The sequence below is a fragment of the Carcharodon carcharias genome, chromosome 15 (assembly GCF_017639515.1).
Source record: "Carcharodon carcharias isolate sCarCar2 chromosome 15, sCarCar2.pri, whole genome shotgun sequence".
NCBI lineage: Eukaryota > Metazoa > Chordata > Chondrichthyes > Lamniformes > Lamnidae > Carcharodon > Carcharodon carcharias.
Window position 1 is genome coordinate 31,724,182 of NC_054481.1, and position 22,775 is coordinate 31,746,956.

Genomic DNA, 22,775 nt, shown 5'->3' on the forward strand with positions numbered 1-22,775 from the left:
GTCCAGCCCCATCTTAAAGGTGCTGAGAGCACACAGAGAGAATGATGGAGCTCTGTGAAGCCTGTCCGCTACATTCTGGCAGCAATGTCAAGCACCATCGAGGTGCAGGCATCAGTAATGCGTCCAGGGACTGTGAGGCCTGGCCATCACTTCGGTCCGAAAGCTGCACAAAGCACAGGGAAGAGGCCCTGGACTGAGACACCTGCCATTAACTTGTGCAGAAAGGTTTCACACGTGAGTAACACAAACACTGCTCATCGGAACATGGAGCCATAGACAGGGAAACATTCTTGGGTGTTATTGACAATAGTGACCATTATGTACAAGAGATTAACACCCACACCCAGGCTGTGCAACTACATCTTCTTAACTTTCCTAATGCTGCCACTTAGTCTTGGTGCTCCCCAGCCATCCACAGCGGAGGTGGAGGCAGCCTGCTAACTGCTACACCCTGTCTGTGATGATCTTGGCGGGAGCCCCCTGGAGGGCCTAGACTTGGAAGGCCCTGGCCTGCTTTCAGGGTCCTGCTGTTTGGCAGTGGCACTCTCCTCGTACTATGGAGCTGGAGCTGCTGAGGTCATAAGAAGAGTGGTTTCGGATGGGCTGGACACTCCCAGAGTTACCTGGATAGATGGCCCCAGGGATACACCTGCTGATCCCCCTCCCAATGGATGCTCAAGAGCCCCTGGCTGACTCCTTGAGGAGAAGGGGTAGCTGGAATGAGACCAAGCTGCCCTGCACCCCTCTCAGGTACACAATGTTGGAGGCCAACTATGGCATCAGCAATGGAGTTGAGCCTGCGCAGCAGTGCAGGAGCAACGTCTTGGACCAAAGCCTCCATGGCGACCGCCTTCCTACCAGTGTTGACCTCAGTGCATTGGCATGTCGGCGCTATCACGTCAGACTGAAGGCGGATGGACTCCTCTATCATGCCTTGCAATCTGAGGAATGCAGAGGACATCCCTCTCTGATGTTCTTGAGCTTGCCTTTGCAGCTCCAGCATCTGTGACATGACCGATTCCAGAGGCTCCTCATCTGACTTGGACTCAGCAAATATCTGACCTCCAGCAGTCATCCGGACACCTGGGAAGTCTCTGCCACCACCTGCAGCAGATCAAACAGTGCGATGTGCTCAATAGATTGTGCTCCCGAGGCTACTCTAAAGCTAGGTTCTACTGAGGTTTGTGTCACTGCGCTGGTGGAGGGTATGGGTGAGCGCAGTGACGGGACCTCAAGGAGAGATCCTCCAGATTCCTCTGAAGTTTCTTCAGAGCTTGGTTGCAGGCCCTGGTTCATGGACTCCATCGGCTGTTTCCCAGATGTGCCCGCAGAAGCAAGGGGAGATAATTAGTGCATAGCGGTGGCCTGTGAAACTTGACACATCAGTCACAGCATGGTTACCTGATGGATGTTGCACTGCTAGATCCTCATTTGGTAGAGCACCACCGACCTCACCATTGGCACAGGAATGGTCCAGATCCTCACCGGCGAGCAGGATGGCTCTGTTTTCAAAGTCCGTGAAGACCTTGATTTCAGTCATTCCTCCATGGGTCTGTGACCTCTCCCTCTTGTTTTGTGCCAGCTTGTCCTTCATAAATAGAGATGGGGACAGTGTATGCAAGACACCTGCCTGGCCAGATGATAAGTATGCCTGGCATGTGTGGGTGATGAGTGGTCCCATGGATGGGATGAGGACAATGAAGTTGTGTGTGAGAGGGTGAATGGTGGTGTCCCTTGAACTGGCATTGTGTAAGGGCCCTGTGGACATTTGATGGGTTTGTGAGTGTGAGTTGAGAGTGCTGAGAAGAGTGACTTACTCTGGCGGAATGGAGATCATTCCTTCTCTTGCGGCACTGGATGGCTGTCCTTTACTGAAGGGCGTTGGCACTGGCCACCACTGCCACCACCTCCTAAGCCAGATTAGTGAGGTTGCTGCCCATCCTGCAGCCAGAGCAAGGGTAGAGGACATCACGGCGAGCCCCCACTGCATCCAAAGGGTGCTTGAGGGACACATCACCGAACCTGGGGGCTGCAGTCTTTTTGCCTTTCAGGGCCATGTTTTCTTTGCAGCACTTGTGGGCTGGAAGCACTGAGAGGAGTGCACGCAGCTGGACTTTAAGTATGGCATCTGGCGTGGCGGATGAATGAGAGCCCACCCACCATGGAAATGGCTTGTTTCCCAGAAATGCAGAATTAAAATGGCGGGTTTGGGACGATACAGCGTGAAAAGCCGCCATTGACGTTTTACCCACCCGCTACCGTACTCACTGCAAATCTGGGATGATTCCACCCTATGTTGTGAGCAGCAAATACAGTATTCTGAATTGAAAGAAGTACAAGTAAATCTTAGTTTTGCTTGGAACGAGAATTTGGGGCCTTGGAAGGGAAGAGGTAAAAGGTCAGTCTTGTATCTCTTTTGCTTGCTTGAAAAGTTGCTGTAGGAAAGGAAAGGGGTGGGGTATTGGGGGTGACTAAGGAGTGGACCAGCGTGACATGGAGGGAACAGTCCTTTGGTGAAAAGGGAGGACAGGGGAATATGTGGTGCATCACCTTGGATGTGGCAGAAATGACAGAGGATATTCAAGTGAATATGGAAGCTGGTGGGGTGGAAGATGAGGACAAGACTGTTGTGGTTCTGGGAGGGAGGAAAGGGTTGAGAGCAGAAGTGCACGAAATAGAACATACATAGTCGATGACCCTATCAAGCATGATGGGGGTTAGGTGGGAGGTGGGGGAATCTTTAGTTGAGGAGAAAGGAAGGGACATTAGAGGCGCTAGTAATGGAAGGTTGCATCGTCTGAACAGTTGCAACGCAGACTGAGAAACTGGGAAATTGGAATAGAGTCCTTATAGGAAGCAGGCGCAAGGAAGTATAGACAAGGAGCTGTATGAGCCTGTGGGCTTATAGTAAATATTGGTTGATAGCTTATCACTAGAAATGGAGCCAGACAACATAAAAACATAAAGAATAGGAGCAGAAGTAGCTCTTTTGGCTCGTTGAGTCTACTCCACCATTCAATAAGGTCATGGTCAAGGAAGGAAAGGGAAGAGTCAGAGATGGACCAAGCAAAGGTGAGAGAAGGGTGTAATTTGGGAGCAAAGTTAATGAAATTTTCCAGTTCAGGAGAGAAGCAGGAAGCAGTACTGATATCAATATACTGGAAAATATATAAGGGAGGAATCCTGAGGAGGACTGGAACAAGGAATGTTAAAAGTCCACATTACCAGAACCCATGCAGGTACCCGTAGCAACATCTTTCAAATTCGTTTTTTTTATTTGTTCATTGGATATGGGCATTTCTGGCTAGGCTAGCATTTATTTCCCATCGCTAGTTGCTCTTCAGAAGATGGTAATGAGCTACATTTTTGAACTGCTGCAGTCCATGTGGTGTAGATATAACTGCAGTGCTGTTAGGGAGAGAGTTCCAGGATTTTGACCCAACAACAGTGAAGGAATGGTGATATATTTCCAAGTCAGGAGGGGAACTTCCAGGTGGCGACGTTCACATTTGTCTGCTGCCCTTGTCCTTCTAGAAGATAGCAGTTATGGATTTGGAAGGTGCTGTCTAAGAAGGCTTGGTGAGTTCCTGCAGTGCATCTTGTAGATGGTACACATTGCTACCACTATGCATCAGTGGTGAAGGGAGTGAATGTTTGTAGATGGGGTGCCAGTCAAGTGAGCTGCTTTGTCCTGGATGGTGTCAAGCTTCTTGAGTGTTGTTGGAGCTGCACTCATCCAGGCAAGTGGAGAGTATTCCATCACACTCCTGACTTGTGCCTTGTAGATGGTGGACAGACTTTGGGAAGTCAGGGGGTGAATTACTCACCGCAGGATTCTTAGCCTCTGACCTGCTTTTGTAGCCACAGTATTTATGTGGTTAGTCCAGCTCAGTTTCTGGTCAATGGTAACCCCCCAGGATGTTGATAGTAGGGGATTCAGCGATGGTGATACCATTGAATGTTAAGGGGCAGTGGCTAGATTGTCTCTTGTTGAAGATGGTCATTTCCTGGCACTTGTGTGGCACGAATGCTACTTGCCACTTCTCAGCCCAAGCCTGGCTATTGTATTGCTTCAGTATCTGAGGAGTCACGAATGGTGCTGAACATTGTGCAATCATCAGTGAACATCCCCATTTCTGACCTTATGATGGAAGGAAGGTCATTGATTAAGCAGCTGAAGATGGCTGGGCCTAGAACACTGAGGAAATCCTGCAATGATGTCCTGGAGCTGAGATGATTGATCTCCAACAGCCACAACCACCTTCGTTTGTGCTAGGATGACTCCAACCGGCAGAGAGATTTCCCTCTAATGCCCATTGACTCCAGTTTTGCCAAGGCTACTTGATGTCACACTCCTCAAATGCGGCCTTGGTGTCAAGGACAGTCACTCTCACCTCATCCCTGGAGTTCAGCTCTTTTGTCCATGTTTTAACCAAGGCTGTAATGAGATTAGGAGCTGAGTGGCCCTGGTGGAACCCAAACTGAGTGTCAGTGAGCAGGTTATTGCTAGGCAAGTGCTGCTTGCTAGCACTGTTGATGACCATATCCATCATTTTCCTGATGATGGAGAGTAGACTGATGAGTCATTAATTAGCCAGGTGGGACTTGTCCTGATTTTTTGGTACAGGACATACCAGCACAATTTTCTGCATTGGCATGTAGATGCCAGTGTTGTAGTTGTACTGGAACAGCTTGGCTAGGGGCATAGCAAGTTCTGGAGCACAAGTCTTCAGTACTATGCCAGAATATTGTCAGGGCCCATAGCCTTTGCAGTATCCAGTGTCTTCAGTCATTTCTTCATATCACGTGGAGTGAGTCGAATTGGCAGAAGTCTGGCATCTGTGATGCTGGGGACCTCCAGAGGCATGGAGTTGAAGAAGTTGTTCAACGTGAGAACAAGTTCAGCCAGGTGGAGGAGGGTGATGGTGGATGGGGACTGGTTGAACTTCTGATCAAGAGGAAAGTGGAGTGCTCTCAGGCCATCCTGGAGGGTTGGAGGTGTGGAGGGATTGGACACCGGTGATGAAAGGAACGCAGTTAGGGCCAGGAATTTGGAACTGTTAAAGTGACAGAGAACATCGGAGGAGTCACAAATCTAGGTGGCATGAAGCTGGACAAGGAGCGAAAAAATAGAGTCAAGATAGGAATAAATTCCTTCAGTGGGCATACTCTACTCCAGGATCAGCAAAACTGGATGCCATTGTCATGAAACATGCATTTCTGAGCACTGGAGGGTGGAGTTACTGTGCCCAACAATGAGAAGGGACTGATTAACATCAGCAGAGATTCAGTGAGTAAAAGAGTGCAGACTGAAATTATTTTCCGAGACTGACAGTCTGTGAGGTAGGTGGACTAACATCAGCAGAGATACAGAATTGAAGCTGGAAGCATATCAGCACAAACTATTTGTGTTAATTTAGCTCCTTCACCTTTGGGCTCAGCCATGGTTGCCCAATAATTTTATTAGCATTTGCTGTTCAACTTAATACTCAAAACATTTGTCAGATGAAAATAATACTTTTTTCATAGTTATTTATATATAGTTTAATTATAGAAGGGCCATGTTGATGAGACTTACTCTCTGGGAGATGGAACAGATTGCCAACATAGGGTGGAATCATCCCAGATTTGCAAACTGTGGTAGCGGGCGGGAAAAAGGACGTTTTACCTGCCAGCTGCAATAGCAGCTTTCTGCGCCATGTCATCCCATTCCCAGTGCGTCCTGCCTCATTAATAATGCAATCACAGGAAACAGGCCAGATCACTGGTGGGCGGGCTTGGATTTGCTCACTCCACCATCACCTCAGACCTTCAGTAATCTCGGCGCCATATTTAAAGGGCGCCCCTGCATAGAACTAACACTCTCTAAGGCATCGGACGCTGCTGCAAAGTCATGGCTGTCAAAGGGAGGAAACATGCTGTCCCCAAATTTGGCGACGCCTCCCTCAGTGGAGGCCCACTGTGAAGTGCTCTAGCTCTGCGAAGACCAGCAGGCAAGGTCACCAATCCAGCATGGGAGGTGGCAGCAGCGGTGGTCAGCGTCAACGCCTGCAAAAGAGGACAGCCATCCAGTGCTGAAAGAGGATGAATGATCTCCTCCGTTCCACTAGGGTAAGTCACTCTTCTCATCACTCCCAACTCACATGCTCACAAACTCATCACACATCCACAGGGATCTCACTCACTGCCAGTTCAAGGGACATCAACATTCGCTGTCTCACACAAACCTTCATTTGTCCTGCAGATCGTGCCCTCATCCCATACATGGCACCATTCACCATTCACACATGCCAGGCATCCTTATCATCTGGCCTGACAGGTATCTTGCTTTTCTCCCTCCATCTGTATTCATGCAGGAAAAGCTGGCACACAACAAAAGGGAGAGGTCGCAGACTGGTGGAGGAATGCCTGACACCAAGGTCTAGCTGGCCAGCAATGATCTGGAACTTTCCTGTGCTGACAGTGAGGTCGGCAGTGCTCAAATAAGTAAGGATCTAACAGTGCAACATCCGTCAGACAACCGTGCTGTGAGTGAGTTCATCTGTTCTGCAGTCCACTGCTGTGCACTAATTATCTCTCCTTGCTTTTGCAGGCACTTCTGAGAAGCATTAGAGGGTGTCCATGAGCCAGGTCCTCGAATCAAGTCCTGAAGACACCTCGGAAGAAGAATCTGATGATACCCTAATTGAAGTCCCCCCACAGTGCTCACCCACACCTTCCACCAGGGCAAAGACACACAGATCGGTGGGATCTAGTTCCAGAGTAGCCTCAGGATCACAATTTGGTGAGCACATCACACTTTCTGATCCACAGCAGGCGGCGACAGGGACTTCCCAGGTTTCTGGTACTTGGAGGACTGCTGGAGGCCAGAAATCTGTTGAGCCTGAATCAGATGAGGAGCCTCTGGACTCGGTCATGTCTCAGTTGCTGGATCTGCAAAGGCAAGCTTGGGAACATCAGGAAGGGATGTCCGTTATACTCCTCAGATTGCAAGGCACAATGGAGGAATCCATTCTAATTCATTCTGGGATAATAATGCCGGCATGCCAACACACTGAAGTCAACACTGTTAGGATGGCGGCCGCCATGGAGACCTTGATACAGGACATTTGTCCTGCACTGCTGTGGAGACTGAACTCCATCGTTGATGCCATAGTTGGCCTCCAACAGTGTCAACGTGAGAGGGGTGTGGGGTAACTCCATCTCACTCCAGCTTCCCCATCTCCTCAAGGAGTCAGCCAGGGGCCCTCGGGTACCATAGGGAGGAGAATCAGCAGGTGCACACCCTGGGGCCAGTCACCCAGGTGTGTCCGGGAGTATCCAGCCCATCTGAATCCCCCCCTTCCTGTGACCCTAGCAGCTCCGGCTCCACAGGCCGAGGAGGGTGCCACTGCTACACAGCAGGACCCCAAAAACAGGCCAGGGCCCTCCAGGACTCAGCCCTCCCGAGAATGCCCAACAAGGTCATCACAGACAGGGCATAGCAGTCAGCAGGCTGCCTCTACCTCCACTGTGGATGTTGAGAGAGCACCAAGATGCAGCAGCAGGGTTAGGAAGATCAAGAAGAAGGTTTTTTTTAATAATCTTTAGAATGATCGACCTAAACGGAGTTGGTCTATTTGGTGACACCTTTGATGTCTTCAGAGACGGCATGTTTGGCCAGTTCCCCTGGCAGCATGAGGTGGATGGTGCTCTGGATCTCCCTGGCCGAGCTGGTGTGGTGCTTGTAGTGAATGAGGTGCGAAGCCTTGGTGGTGGTGCGCTCGAAAATGTCGATAATGAAGGAATTCATAACACTCATGGCCTTGGACAAGATCCTGATGGAAGGGTGGCCCTGGGTCAGCACCCTATACACGTAAGTGGAATAGCTCTGCTTGCGAGATTTCCTCCACTTCTTGGGCGGCTTCTTGGTGACTTTAGTCAGCGACTGCTTTGACACCTTGTGAGACGCACCATCCTTAGCCGCAGCTGCAACCTCAGGCATTCCACTCGACTTGGACCTACTTAAGAAGATGTGATTGCACAGCCTGGCACAGGTGTTAATCACTTGTACTCAATGTTTGCTATTTTAAATAAACTCCCAAGAATGTCTCCTTATCCATGGCTCCTTGTTATGATGAGCAGTGTTTGTGTCACTCAGATGTGAAACCTTGGTTCCTGCACAAGACAAATGCAGGTGTCTCAGTCCAGGGCCTCTTCCCTTGTGGTGTGTACCCTTCAGACCAAAGTGATCATCTGGCTTCACACTCACTGGACACATTAGTGATGCTTGCACCTTGATGGTGCTTGCTATTGCTGCCAGAATGTCGTGGACAGGCATCACAGAGTTCCATCACTCTCTCTGTGTGTCTCAGCTCCCTTGAGGTGGGGCTGGCCCCAGGCTTTTCACCATCTGTGACCGGTGACAGTGTGCTCCTGAAGAGGTCAGGTGCTGAAGGCTGACAAACGATCAGGTGCATGTAAAGTTTCACAGCTGCATCTCTATGACATGACTCTGATCACAGAGCGCAAGCAAGCTGCCCTCAGTCAGACAAGAGTCAGACATTCATAGAGGCAATGTGAAAATCTATGGAGTGTCCTCACTGCATGTCAACATCATCCTCCTGGATTCTAGTGACTATTAGAGTGTATGCTACCTCTCTGTGATATGAGCCAGAGCACTGAGGGTTTGTGTGCTGCCATCAGCCACACCAGAGTCAAACATTCACAGATGCATGGTGAGGATCTCAGGACTGTCCTCACTGCATCTTGTCGTCATCCTCTTGAAAGGATGAATCTTGCGGCTATGAGGGCCTCTCAAGCACACCTGCATCATCTGGCCAGTGCGATGGCCTCATCACTGGCAGCCTTGCCTTCGAGGACCTCATTATCGTCATCCACTTCAACGTTCTCCTCATTGGAGGATACATGCAGCTCCTCCATTTTCTCCTCAGCCAGGTCGTCCCCCCTTCACAACGCCAGGTTGTGGAGGACACAGCAAGCAACGATGATATGCAACATCCTCATGGGACTGCATTGCAGCGCTCCAACGGACCTGTCGAGGCACCGGGATCTCATTTTCAAACTGTCTATTGTTTGCTCCACCAGAGTCCAGGTTGCAGCATGAGCCTTGTTGTACCATCTCTCTGCTGCAGTCTAAGGCCGATGCAAGGGCGTCATCAGCTATGTCCTGTATAGGTAGTACTTGCCTTCGAGGAGCCAGCCCTGCTGGAGCCTGGAAGATGTCAGGGATCTGAGACCTGTTAAAGATGTGGGCGCTCCCTGGAAATAGTGTGCAGACCTGCAGGATGTGTTTGCGGGTGGTCACACACCAGCTGACCATTCAGCAAGTGGAAGCCTTTGCGGTTGGCATAGTTGGCTGCTTGTTGCCATGGAGATCTAAGGGTCACATGAGTGCAATCAATGACACCCTGCAGCTGTGGAAAACCAGAGATCAGCACAAATCCCAGTGCTCTTGCTTCCTGTCTTTTCTGGTCCTGAGCGAAATGTACAAAGTTCTATGCCTTTGCGAAGATGGCGTCCATGAATTCCTGGATACACTTGTGCATGGAGGCTTGCGAGATCCCACACAGGTCACCTGAGGAGTCCTGGAAGGAACCACTGGCATAAAAATTGAGCACCGTAGTCACTTTCATGGCCACTGGCAGTGGAAGCCCTCCATGTCCCTGTGGTGCCAAATCCTGCAGCAGCTGGCATATGTGACCGGCCAATTCTTTAGACATGCACAGCCTTCAGCAACACTGGTTCTTGGTCATCTTCAGGAATGAAAGGCAGCATCTATAGACCCTGGGTCTAGCTAGGCACCAACCAGCGATGGCTTGCTGTGGATCTTCAGCTGCTTGCGCAACATGCCCTGCCACACCTTCAACTTAACGGAGGTGCTCCTCCCTTTGCTGAGCCAGTCGCCTCCACCACTCACTTCTTCTTCTTCTCTGTTCTCTCTAAGCCATGAACCATAAATCACCAGGCTCCACGATCCTGATGTTCTCCTCCTGCTAGATCAAAGAGATTAAATGCGTGTGTTAGCATGGGTCTACTAAGAACCTCTCTTGATTAAGCCTGAAGGCCACTTCACGCATGCAGGACACTGCTGGCAACCACTTGGATGGCCAGCGTGTAGTGCACTCATTGGCTGTTCGAAACCCTATCCACCTCTGCCCCATTCTACGACCAATTGGCGGTAACTTCGGCCATTGGACTGCATGCTGTGCTCTCAGTTCAAGTGTAGGCATTGTCCTAACCCGCACTGCAAGGCTGTGCTATTAGCTTGAATCATGATGGATACTGGTCCAATCCTTAATAACGGTATTGCAAGGGGCTGTGAGTGCCTCTACCAGTGACTGCGCCATGGTCACCTTTCACAAGGGGATTGTACAACTTGCCCAGTCAGCCAATTGCTCTGCTGCCCCTAAAATGCACATTAATTTGCAGTCTGCACCTGAGGAGTGAAAAGTTCTGGAATATTTGGTGGCACTTTCATGCTTTTGTGTTCCTTGAGTGGGCAGAAAAGCTTCAGAGGCCCAACTCCTAGCATGTCAATGGAGTTGCAGCTGAACAGTCTCAGCTGCCGAAGAATGCTGACTTTTGACAAGCTTTTCCAAGTGCATGGCCGCTTCCCTCAACCCCCTCCCCCCACCCCGCCCCGGCATGTGCTCCTTCAGTCTGTCTGTGGTGAGGGACTGACACCCTGGTCTGATCTGCACTGGAGCTGTTGCCCCAGAACCGCACTGAAAGCCAGTCAGGAAAAAACAATTTGCCTGTGCCCCCCCCGCCCCATGAATGTGCAGCTGTGCTGTGCTGATCCAACTGCTTTCTGCTTTGATAACAAACAGTAGCAAAAAGCAAGCAACTTTGTGGGAAGAGGACAGAAAATTGGCCTTGTGATCAATGCTTCATCCCCTGCGCAGGTTGTGTGTCCTTTTTGCTTTTTTGACAATTATTTTCTTCCTTCTCACAAAAGCACGCAATCATGTAAAGTGAAGTTCCACAGTTGACATCGATCCTTCGTATCAAACTCAAATGGCATACTTCATGTCTGAGCTTAGATAGTAAGCATCAGTAGACTGTTTAACTGATGGGCAGTTCCCAGCTGAACCCAATCCTGACCCCACAATTGAGACGGTAGGAGCAGGAAGCCTAATTGATATTTTCCTTGCATAGCTCAGGGCAATAAAGCCAGTTGGAGTGCCCCTCCCATTGCCCCACACTGAGATCAGTTCAGTGAGACCCGTGGTTTTATTTGGGATTTTTTTTCTTTTATTCATTCATGGGATGTGAGCATCGCTGGCTAGGCCAGCATTTATTGTCCATCTCTAATTGCCCTTGTTCAGAGGGCATTTAAGTGTCATCCACATTGCTGTGGGTCTGGAGTCACATGCAAAGCCAGACCAGGTAAAAGGACAGCAGATTTCCTTCCCTTAAGCACATCAGTGAACCAGATGGGTTTTTACAACAATCAACAATGGTTTTGTGTGAGTCATCATTAGACTTTTAATTCCAGATTTTTATTGAGTTCAAATTCCACCATCTGCCGTGGTGGGATTCAAACCTGGGTCTCTGGATTACTAGCCCAGTGACAATTGGCCTGATCTATATGACTTAGTGCCCAGCTGAGCCATTGGTAGAACACAGGACCTTTCTTATGAAGTAGCATTGATGAGAGACATGAAAATATTCATCATACAAATAGTGTCACAGCAAAATAAATAACTGGGGGAAACAATTCGATAACTGACAGCATACTCAATGGGGCCTGGCAGCATGTGTGGTTAGCTAGCACAACGCACTTCTAGCCTGAACCTCTTAAAGGCAGGCACACCCTCTTAAAGAGGACCTGCGCTCATGCTACAGGAACTGCTACAACGGGTTTCAGAAGGCTTGGCTGGAAGGTAAAGGACAACAACAGACCAGAGAGAGGACTGTGAAGATTTCAGATGCAGTACTGGAGGCCTTAGTGATATAGGTGGAAAGGAAGAGAGATGCCATGTTTCCAAAGGGGTCAGAAAGCCATCAAGGCACACCCTGAAATGGGAATGGGAGTAAGTGGTCAGGGAGGTCAATCCCCAGAGTCTGGTCCTGACTATCTGGCTTCAACGCTAGAAAAAATGTGTTCAAGATCATTGAATGCATCTTAAGGGGACATCTCCTACATGCTGCACAATCAATTTCTCATGCTGCTCATTCCATCATAGCTCCATTAGAAAGTAGGACTCATACATAATATTCAGGTACACCTCACCCTCACACAATGCTGCCTATCCTCACACCCACCTTTCAAAAGTTCCACATACTTCCATCTATTCAGCTATGGCAGGCGCATTACCCAAACACATTGCAATAGAGGGCAGAATTTTCTGTCTGTCGGGCGGGCGGGCCCAACCCAATCTCTGGCGTGCAGGGAGCCAATCCCTGCCAGAGAGGTGGGCCCCACCACCATTTTACATGGGTGGGCCGATTAAGGCCCGCCCAGCATGACGTCCAGCGGGAAGCGCTATGCGCTTCTTGTGCGGGCAGGGGGGGATTCCCCAAAAGCGAGAGTACGCTCTTTCACGCATGCGCATGAAAGAGTGCACATCTCCCTGAGGCTAAATGTTGCCTTAGGGAGATGGCTTACACCTTTAAAAATATTAAAAATAGAAAAAAAAATTCCCTAACATGTCCCCCTCATGTGACAATGTCACACGAGGGGGACATGTTCATAATTAACATAATAACTTAATTAAAAATTTTAAAACCCTGCATGAAACCTCATCCTGCTGGTAGATGAGGTTTCATGTTTTTTCTATTTGCTGCCAGGGCTCCTGGCCTGCCCAACAACCTTAAGGTTGGACGGGCAGGTCCTTTAATTGTTTAAATGGTCCTGTCAATGGCCTCAATTGGCCATTGACAGGTTGGCGGGTGCACAGCTGATTTTGCTGTGCCCTCGTCTTCCTGAAAATTTAAATGGGGTGGGATGACGTCAGGGGTTCCGCCTGATGTCATCCCACGTCATTTTACGTGTCGGCAAGCGGGCTTCGCCCCCTGCTCGCCGATGGCAAAATTCTGCCCATAGTCTTTGACATTCTTCCCTCTCTCTTGCAGGACAAGGTGGCCCCCAAGAACAGGGATTAGGAGGTACCCAAGCTTTGCTGCTTGGCCAACATCATCAGATATCTGATGAAGAAACACTGTCATTTGATCTGATCCTTTCAGCCATCGATTCAGATACTGACACTGTGTGAAGTTTAAAGTGTAGTATAGACTCAGAATCAGCAAGGTGAATCACAATTACGAGTAGGCTGCAGCCAAGTCAGGGAGAAAGGATATTCGTGTAACAGCTCATCGGCGGGCAAGGCCACAAGTTCTTCTGAAGAGGAATCCGATGAAGATTACGATGGAGTAGCATATAGGGGAACGCTAATGGGCAGCCACTCAGAAATGCTTGGTGCATTAGCCAATCTGCCATAGAGTCTCTTGTTATTGTCAAGAGATATGGAGGAATCTGACTCCAACTTGACACAGAGCTACATTTGTGGGCTCAGTCTTGATGTTGGTGTCTCAGTTTCCATTACAGCAGAAGCACTCCAATATTTCAATGCTGCAGTGGAAACTCAGATTGGTCACGAGATCCTTGTTCATTTTCATGCAAGCCCAGCTTGGTGCCCTGCAGGCTGAAACTGCTATCGTTATCGTTGTGGATACTAGTGCTTAAAGGGGCATGCAAGCTCAGCTGCCCAGTGTCCTCTAGCATATTGCTGGGAAAAGGCAGTGGTTCCATGGTTCTTAAACCTGCCATCCTCACTAAGGAGGTCAGCATTGGTGCTCCACTGGTGCTCTAGCCGTTGCCTTTCAGCAGCTAGCCCAGTCTGTTACTACCCATGCTGAGGCGCTGCAGTCTGAAGCTGAGCTCACAAGGCTCCATGCTGCTTGAGGTCATCCTCAAGACCACCTGCAGTTTACCACAGTGAAAACCAGAAGTTTACCACCAGCCATGCTTCAGCAACTGAGGTGGCACTGTGTTGGAACACTAGGACAGGCAAAAGTACCCTCAGGACTGGCAGTAAGGGAGTGCATAAGGGTGAATAATTCAATTTTGTCTCTATTATTGGAAGTTATTGAATAAGGTTGTTATGGAGTGGTTTATTATTGGTGGCTTTTATTTCAGGATTTTGACCAAGAGAATGCTGTGATGATGTGTGGCAGATGGATTGAAAAGTGATGAATTGTGGAGGAAGTTTAATGTTTGGATAATGTCTCAGGGAGACCAGAGTCTGAGTATCTGCTTGACTGGAGCGAAGGGGTTCTGGATGCCTCCTCTCTTTCTCCCCTTCCTCTTCTTGCTCTTCCTCCTCCTCCTCCTTCTGAGGTGGCCTCAGAAAGTCCGTTGGAAAGAGCTGCACCCTTGTGAAAGCAAGGTTGTGGAGGACAGAACAGCTCACCACAAATTGTGAAACACAACATTCCTGTCTATTGCATGCTCTCATTGTAGGTATACTGTCCCTACTTGGTTTGGTGGCGGAGGCTGGTCATGGACTAGGTGTAGAGTGGGTATGAATACAGAAAATGCTGGAAAACCTCAGCAGGCCTTGCAACATCTGTGGAGAGAGAAATGGAGTTAATGTTTCGAGTTTGTATGACTCTACTTCAGATCTAAAGAGAGGTAGAAATATGATGGATTTTATACTGTTTAAGAGGGGTGGAGCAGGTAGAGCAAAATAAAAGGCCAGGGATAGGTGGGAACTAAGGAGAGATTTGACAAAGGTGTCAAGGACACAGGATAAAGGGAGTGTTAATGGTAGTGTTAAAGACCAAAGGAAGTGCTGATAGTGGCGTAAAGGTATTTCTGCTATCTTACCCTTATGCCAGTGTCAGCACCTCCTTTAGTCTTTAACATTACCATTAACACTTCCTTTTTCCTGTGTCCTTGACATCTTTGTTAACTTTCTCCTTAGCTCCCACCTATCCCTGACCTTCTATTTTGCTCCCCCTGCTCCACCCCCTCTTAATAGTATAAAATCCATCACATTTCTACCTCTCTTTAACTATGTAGAAGAGTCATACGGACTCAAAACATTAACTCTGTTTCTTTCTCCACGATGCTGTCAGACCTGCTGAGCCTTTCCAGCATTTTCTGTTTTTATTTCAGATTTCTAGCATCTGCAGTATTTTGTTTTTATCATAGAGTGGGTATCCCTTGTCAGCTAGCAGCCAGCCTCTGGTTCTTCATGGTGGATGCCTGACTGTCACAAGATGAATGCGTTGTGGCTGCCTGGACAGCAGGCATTCGCTGAGAGGATCTTCTGGGCATGATTGCACAACAACTGAATGTTAATAGAATGGTTGTCCTTGCGATTACAGAACATCTCTGCATTAACATGTGGAGCCCACAGAGCCGTACGCGTACATCAATTATACCCTGCTATTAGGAATCCTGCCATCCCAAAGCCATGTGTTCTCTCCTGTTGTTTCTCTCAGGTCAGTAAGAGGACGCAAGCCTCAGTGACCTCCCTGTGCAGCTGTGGATGAAACTGAAACTGAAATTTTGCTACTGTTGTCTTCTCCCCCTGAAAGGATCCACTGGTTTGCAAATTTAGGACCACAGTGAACTTAACAGCCACTGTCTGCACCCTCCTCACTGTAGCGCAACTATAGCCCCCATTACTGAAGCAAACTTTCCCCTGACAGGCCTCCCAAATCCTCTGACCTTCTTATCAAGATCCAGCACTGCTCCTTTGTAAATCCAAAACGTTTGCAAAGCTCCTTCAATAACACTGGACACAATATTCCACTAATTATGCACCAGCAAAAGAAAGTCAAAAGCATTTCACCTGAAAGTTGAACATATGTTCAGCTGGGAATAATTAAGAGAGGGTGTTAAATGAAGCTGTATAGTCCAGAATGGCAGGTTGTGCAGCAAATCACTGTTAGAAGATGTTTGATGTCACAATTCACCACTCTGCACGCTTCTGTTGCATGCATGGTATGCCCATGCTAGCGGCCTCTCAGCCAGGGAGCACCACACTAGAAGTAAAAATATAAAAACAAAAAAACTGCGGATGCTGGAAATCCAAAACAAAAACAGAATTACTTGGAAAAACTCAGCAGGTCTGGCAGCATCGGCGGAGAAGAAAAGAGTTGACGTTTCGAGTCCTCATGACCCTTCGACCGAACTGTTCGGTCGAAGGGTCATGAGGACTCGAAACGTCAACTCTTTTCTTCTCCGCCGATGCTGCCAGACCTGCTGAGTTTTTCCAGGTAATTCTGTTTTTGTTCCACACTAGAAGTATCCTGGTTGACATTTTTGCAGTCTGAAGATTCTGTAGCACCAGTACCAGCTTAATATTGTGGCTCTTGAATTTATAAAGCACATTCCTTATCTACAGGGTGCCCAAAAGTGTTTCACAACCAATGAAATACTTTTGAAGTATAATCACTCTTGTAAAATAGACAAATGCAGTAACAAATTTGTGCACAGTAAACTACACAAACAAAAATATCCAGATAAAAGATATATTGGCCAGGGCACCTGATAAATTTGTCTGCTTTTCTTTGAATAGTACTAAGAAATCTTTTACGTTAAATCTTTTACGTCTGAAAGGACAGATGGGACCTAGGTTTAATGTCTCATTAGAAATACAGAACCTCTGAGAGTGCAGCACTTCTTCACTGCAGCTGAGAAGGCAGAGACATGCAAAACCATAAATTTAAACAATTCAGTGCTACATCTCACTTCATTTTTATTTTTATTTCTATTTCTTTATTTTTATTTATTTTTTCTCAGGTACAAAGTGGATGACATCATACTTTCCTGCACTCAACTCCATTCACCACAGTTTTGCCCACTCACTTAGTTTGTCTACGTGCTTTTAAACTATCCTCCTCCCATCTATGCAACTTATTGTGCTTCCTAACTTTGTGTCATTTGTCTCTCAGCTTCTCAGACCATGGTTTCATTCCTTATTCTTCTGGTACCTTCTCTGCCATTCCAAAACTTTGCTGCCCACGTCCTATGTCACACCGTCCCTTACCCCTGGCCTTCCAGGTTTGCATTGATTTTCAGATCCCAATTTAAAACTTTCATTCTTGTCCTTTAATTTCCCTCAGTTTCCTATTGCCATAGACTCGTCTAGTCCTATAACTAGCTCCCTGCCCCTAATACTGGCCTGTTGTGCATCTTTCCTTTCATTACTCCACCTTCAGTCATCTATGCCCCATTTTCTGGAATTCCCTTCCTAAATATATCTGTCTCTCTTCCTTTGAGACCCTCCCAAAGCTTACCTCCTTAAACTTCTAATATCTCCTTCTTTGGCACAGTATTCATTTTTTGCTTACACTGCTGTCAAGTGCCTTGTGATGTTATTTTCTACATTAAATATGGTATATAAATGCAGGTTATTGTTGTGAATGGCCTGTGATGTTCATGAGAACACTAAGATGCTGGGATCTCCCTGCTCATTGGGTGCCACAAAGCTCCTTGTTGGCAAGAGGACTCAAGTATGACTAGAAAAGGAGGAAACTGGAACATGCCTGGGAGAAGAGGACCCATACTATCTGGTATTATCTCAAGATGCATCAGACAGCTTACCTGGAGAGGATTCATATCTGCGATTCAATGTTTGCAGCTATGTCAACTATAGAAGCACTGGCACAGAAAGCCACAGTTCCAGGCCGGGCTTTGACACTGGTCTGACTACGCGTTCAGAGCAGTATAAATGGGCTTTGGGTCTCAGCTCTGGCATCTGTTCGATTGGCATTCCTGTTGCTTGGCAACACAAATACTAACAAACTGACTTCAGCTGTGCCTGACTTTCCTGCTTCTGGTGCTTGTCCATCATTATCAGCAATTGGAACAACTCCAGACATTTAAAAATAAAGTTTGATTTTGAATGTATCAAATAAGGATTGCTGCTTTTGGGAAATGGAACGATATAGCAATTTTAAAATTCAATATCAGCATCAAACACTCTCAGGACAGACTCAACATTGGTTAGATGCAGTGTAAAACTCCCTCTACACCGTCCAATCAAATACGCACAGGACAGATATAGCATAGATTAGATACAGAGTAAATCTCCCCTCTACACTGTTCCTCCCTCAGCACTGTCCCTTCAAATGGGCTCAGGACCGATACAGAAGGGTTAGATGCAGAATAAAGCTCCCTCTACACAGTCCCATCAAATTCTCCCAGAACAAAGAGAGCAAGGGATAGATAACAGTAAAAAGTCCTCTACACTGTCCTAACAAACACTCACAGGGGAGGTACAGCATGTGTTAGATACAGAGTAAAGCTCATTCTACACTCTCATCAAACACCCTGAGGGCAGGTACGGCATGAGTAGATACAGATTAAAGCTGCATCTACACTGTTCCAGCAAACACTCACAGGGGACGTACAACATGGGTTAAGTACAAAATAAAGTTCCCTCTACACTATCCAAACAAACATTCACAGGGGAGGTACAGCATATGTTAGATACAGAGTAAAGCTCCCTCTCCACTATCCCAACAAACACTCCCAGGGCATCTACAGCATAGGTCAGATACAGCATAAAGCCCCCTCTACACTGTCCTATTAAACAGTCCAGTACAGCATGTGTTTGATACAGAATAAAGCTCCCTCTACACTGTCTCTTTAAACACTCCCACGTATTGTACTCCAGAAGTCAGTTGGCGAGAGATAGAACTGGAGTCAATATTACACACCTTTATAAGTATTCGTTTACAGAGTTATACATTAAAAGTATGCCCTTCCTAACCTAACAACGACAGTTTCAGTCTGTGCCTATTTATAGAGGCACAGGTGAATCCCCAGATAATGCCCACCACCAGCACACAAACATGACATACAATTAACAGATTTCTTTCTCTTTCTTTAAATAAAAACTAGAGTTTATATAAATTTCAAAATAAATTAAATCAAAATCTCCATATCCATAAGAAAACATTGCATTGTGAGATGTCCTATGCCTCTCCTCTGGGATCAGAAAAAACTCTGTACAAGTACTTCTTTTTGCAAAACAATCAAACAATTGATAACTTGCATCCACCCATTTAACTTTAGAGATTTCCTTTCCAGCATTTGTTGCAAGCCAACAAGGTCCATCTGTAACCTTTTCTCAATTACACTTTTCGTAATGTGTACATTATTCCAGAATAAATGATTATTTACATAGCATTCAATAGCTAAACTATCTTCAATATGCCCATTGCACAGAATTTCATTTAATTTTTTTGACAGAGAATTCAATATGCACATTCAATATGTCTCCATAAACAGCAGTGTTTCAGAAGCCAAAGTACTATAAACAATCCTTTTAATTTTCTTAGCTTCCCAAGCTAAGGAACAACATTTCCAATTCTTACTCATAAGAAATATTATTAAACCAGCTGCACTAGAATACCTATCAGGAAGATTAGCATGTGAAGCATTACCAAAAGTGACCAGCTTTATATTCGTTGGGTCACATAAGGATGGAAACTTAATATGCATTTCTCCGGATAGGATTTTTAAAATGTTTCATTTACCTTTAAAACATTCCCCACTTTAGAGAGTTCTATCATAGTACTTAACTCCAAAGTATCAAAAGTAGCATCTGGTCTAGTCTGAGTGCACAACCAGTTCAACTGACCTATCAAACCTCATAATTGCTCTGTCCCTTGTTTAGAGTATATCATCATCTTTCAAGGATAAGCTTGTATGATTAACTGGGCTGGGAGAAACACTCTAAATAGGATTGTTGATTTAAAGTTACTCCTGATCTAATATATTTAAAAGTCCAATATATTTTAAAGCCCCACAAGCCCAACTCCCGAATTTAAATTCTACTCTGATCTTATTCATAACATATTTCTCAAATTCTGCAATACCATCCCATAAGATATCATCAGCATCCGTTATTAAGATGTCTTTATGATATTAATAAAATATTGTGAGATCTGCTTTTAGTTGAACATAAACTATTTTCAGCAAAATAAATCTCACCAAAAAATAACAAACCCTAGAAGCATCATTCAGGCCATAGATACATTTGTTGAGTTTCTACAGTTTCCCTCCTGCACCTGCTGCCTCTTTGGTCATTTTCAGAAACACTTCTCCCTGAAAAGTGTCACCCTCCAGAGATAAAGCTTTTATGCTGATTTATCTGTACTCCTAGGAATACATGGCCAAAAGAACTAAAAAGATTTTCAAGGTTATTTTTCCAGATGTGAGAGTCTGCTCTAACATCTGTAGCTCCCTTCACTCTTCAAAACACTTAGCAACTAGCCTCGCTTTAGCCTGATAAGTTCTCTGCAAGGGCTTTTTCAGTACCAATCAATCCATGTGACAAAGTTGGATGTCCCTTAAACATAAAAACTAGGAGCAGGAGTAGGCCATTCAGCCCTTTGAGCCTGCTCCGCCATTCATTATGATCATGGCTGATCATCCAACTCAATAGCCTGCTCCTGCTTTCTCCCCATATCATTTGATCCCTTTTGCCCCAAGAGCTATATCTAACTCCTTCTTGAAAACATACATTGTTTTGGCCTCAACTACTTTCTCTGGTAACGAATTCCATAGGCTCACCACTCTCTGAGTGAAGAAATTTCTCCTCATCTCAGTCCCAAATGGTCTACCCCGTATCCTCAAACTGTGACCCCTGGTTCTGGACTCCCCCACCATCGGAAACATCCTTCTTGCATCTACCCTGTCTAGTCCTGTTAGAATTTCATAGGTTTCCACGAGATCCCCCCTCATTCTTCTGAACTCCAGTGAATATACCTAACCGACTCAATCTCTCCTCATATGTCAATCCCGCCATCCCAGGAATCAGTTGGATAAACCTTCACTGCACTCCCTCTATAGCAAGTACATCCTTCCTCAGATAAGGAGACCAAAACTGCACACAATATTCCAGGTGTGGTCTCACCAAGGCACTGTACAATTGCAACAAGACATCCCTATTCCTGTACTCGAATCCTCTGGGCATGATGGCCAACATACCATTTGCCTTCTTTACCGCCTGCTGCACCTGCATGCTTACCTTCAGCGACTGGTGTACGAGGACACCCACATCTCGTTGCGCATTCCCCTCTCTCAATTTATAGCCATTCAAATAATAATCTGCCTTCCTGTTTTTGCTACCAAGGTGGATAACCTCACATTTATCCACATTATGCAGCATTTGCCATGCATTTGCCCACTCACTCAGTTTGTCCAAATCACACTGAAGCATCTCTGCATCCTCCTCACAGCTCACCCTCCCACCCAGCTTTATGTCATCTGCAAATTTGGAGATATTACATTTAGTTCCCTCATCTAAATCATTAATATATATTGTGAATAACTGGGTTCTCAGCACCGATCCCTGTGGTACCCCACTAGTCACAGCCTGCTATTTGGAAAAAGACCAGTTTATTCCTACTCTTTGTTTCCTGTCTGCCAACCAGCTTTATATCCATCTCAATATACTACCCCCAATCCCATGCACTTTAATTTTACACGCTAATCTCTTATGTGGGATTTTGTCGAAAGCCTTCTGAAAGTCCAAATAAACCACATCCACCTGCTCCCCTTAAATGATATCTAAGAATATCTCCAAATTCTCCAACTATCTAATTCCCCTTGTTTTATCTCTCTTATTAATTTATCTTCAAAAGTTTACTGGTAGCCACCAAAACTTCATGATCATGAAAACCTCTGCTTCTAGTTCTGTTCTGAAACTCTTCTATGGCCTTCATTGTATTGTTTAATCTATTCAAGCTATGTCCTCTACATGCACTTTTATATTTGTTGGGACTACTACTGTGAGATTGCCCTCCTGCACTTTCAGAAGGTCTTTCTCTGCTAGATGATAATTTTCTGATGCAAAAGACACTTCCGGGCCCAAAATTTCCAGTAGCTTTTCCTGCCCATCCCACAATTGTCGCTTCCCTCTATTCACTAGACCCCTCTGAAATATATGTCACCAAAGTATCCAATTATCCATTGTGGACAACTGGCCTTTGAATGTGATAACTCTTGTTATGTGTACCATCATAACCCACATTACCATTATCCAGCCCTTGTCTTATCATACTCTGTTCCTCAAGACCTTCATCACAAAAGATATGAGCATTTGAGGTTCAAGGTGCTTTGCCTACTTCTTTCAGCTGCTTAGTGTCTGAGACTTTGTTATTAATTCTGATTAATGATGAGGCACTGACCTTAAAGGTTTGACTGCCATGTTTTATAAGTAGTGCCCTACCTTCTTGGCCTATCACCTTACCATGGTCTTTCCATTTCTTATGGCCCCTCCCTTCTGTAATACGCTAAATCTTCTAAACTAAATTTGTCTCAATTAGTAGCCCTCTAACCTCTGACTCATCAGGTCCTGGGTTCAAGTCCCACTCTAAGACTTGAGAACAAAAATCAAGGTTAACAGTTCAGTGCAGCACCGACAACTGCACTGACAGAGGTGTCATCTTTTGGATGAGACATTAAATCGAGATTCCGTCTGCCCTTTCAGGTGGATGTAAAAGATCCCATGGGACTATTTTGAAAAAGAGCATGGGAGTTATCCCTGGCATCTTGGTCAATATTTAGCCCTCAGTCAACACCAGAGAAACAGATTATCTGATTATTATCACATTGTTGTTTGTGGGAACTTGTTGCATAAAAATTGGCTACTGTGTTTCCTGCGTTTCAACAGTAATCCACTTCAAAAGCACAAAATTGGCTGTAAGGCACTTTGAGATATCCGATGGTTGTGAAAGCCATTATGTAAATGCAAGTCTTTCTTTTTTGCCTTAAATTCTGCCTCAGATGGTCGTATATGATA

At 46.2% G+C, this 22,775-nt stretch overlaps 1 protein-coding gene across 1 annotated transcript; it reads right to left on the reverse strand.

Annotated features, from left to right (window-relative positions):
* Nucleotides 1–7,615: 7,615 nt before the first annotated feature.
* LOC121288356 (histone H2B-like) lies at nucleotides 7,616–7,984 on the reverse strand. Its single transcript, XM_041206910.1, has one exon. It carries the CDS (start codon nucleotides 7,982–7,984, stop codon nucleotides 7,616–7,618), a length of 369 nt encoding a protein of 122 aa, XP_041062844.1.
* Between the last annotated feature and the right edge of the window lie 14,791 nt (nucleotides 7,985–22,775).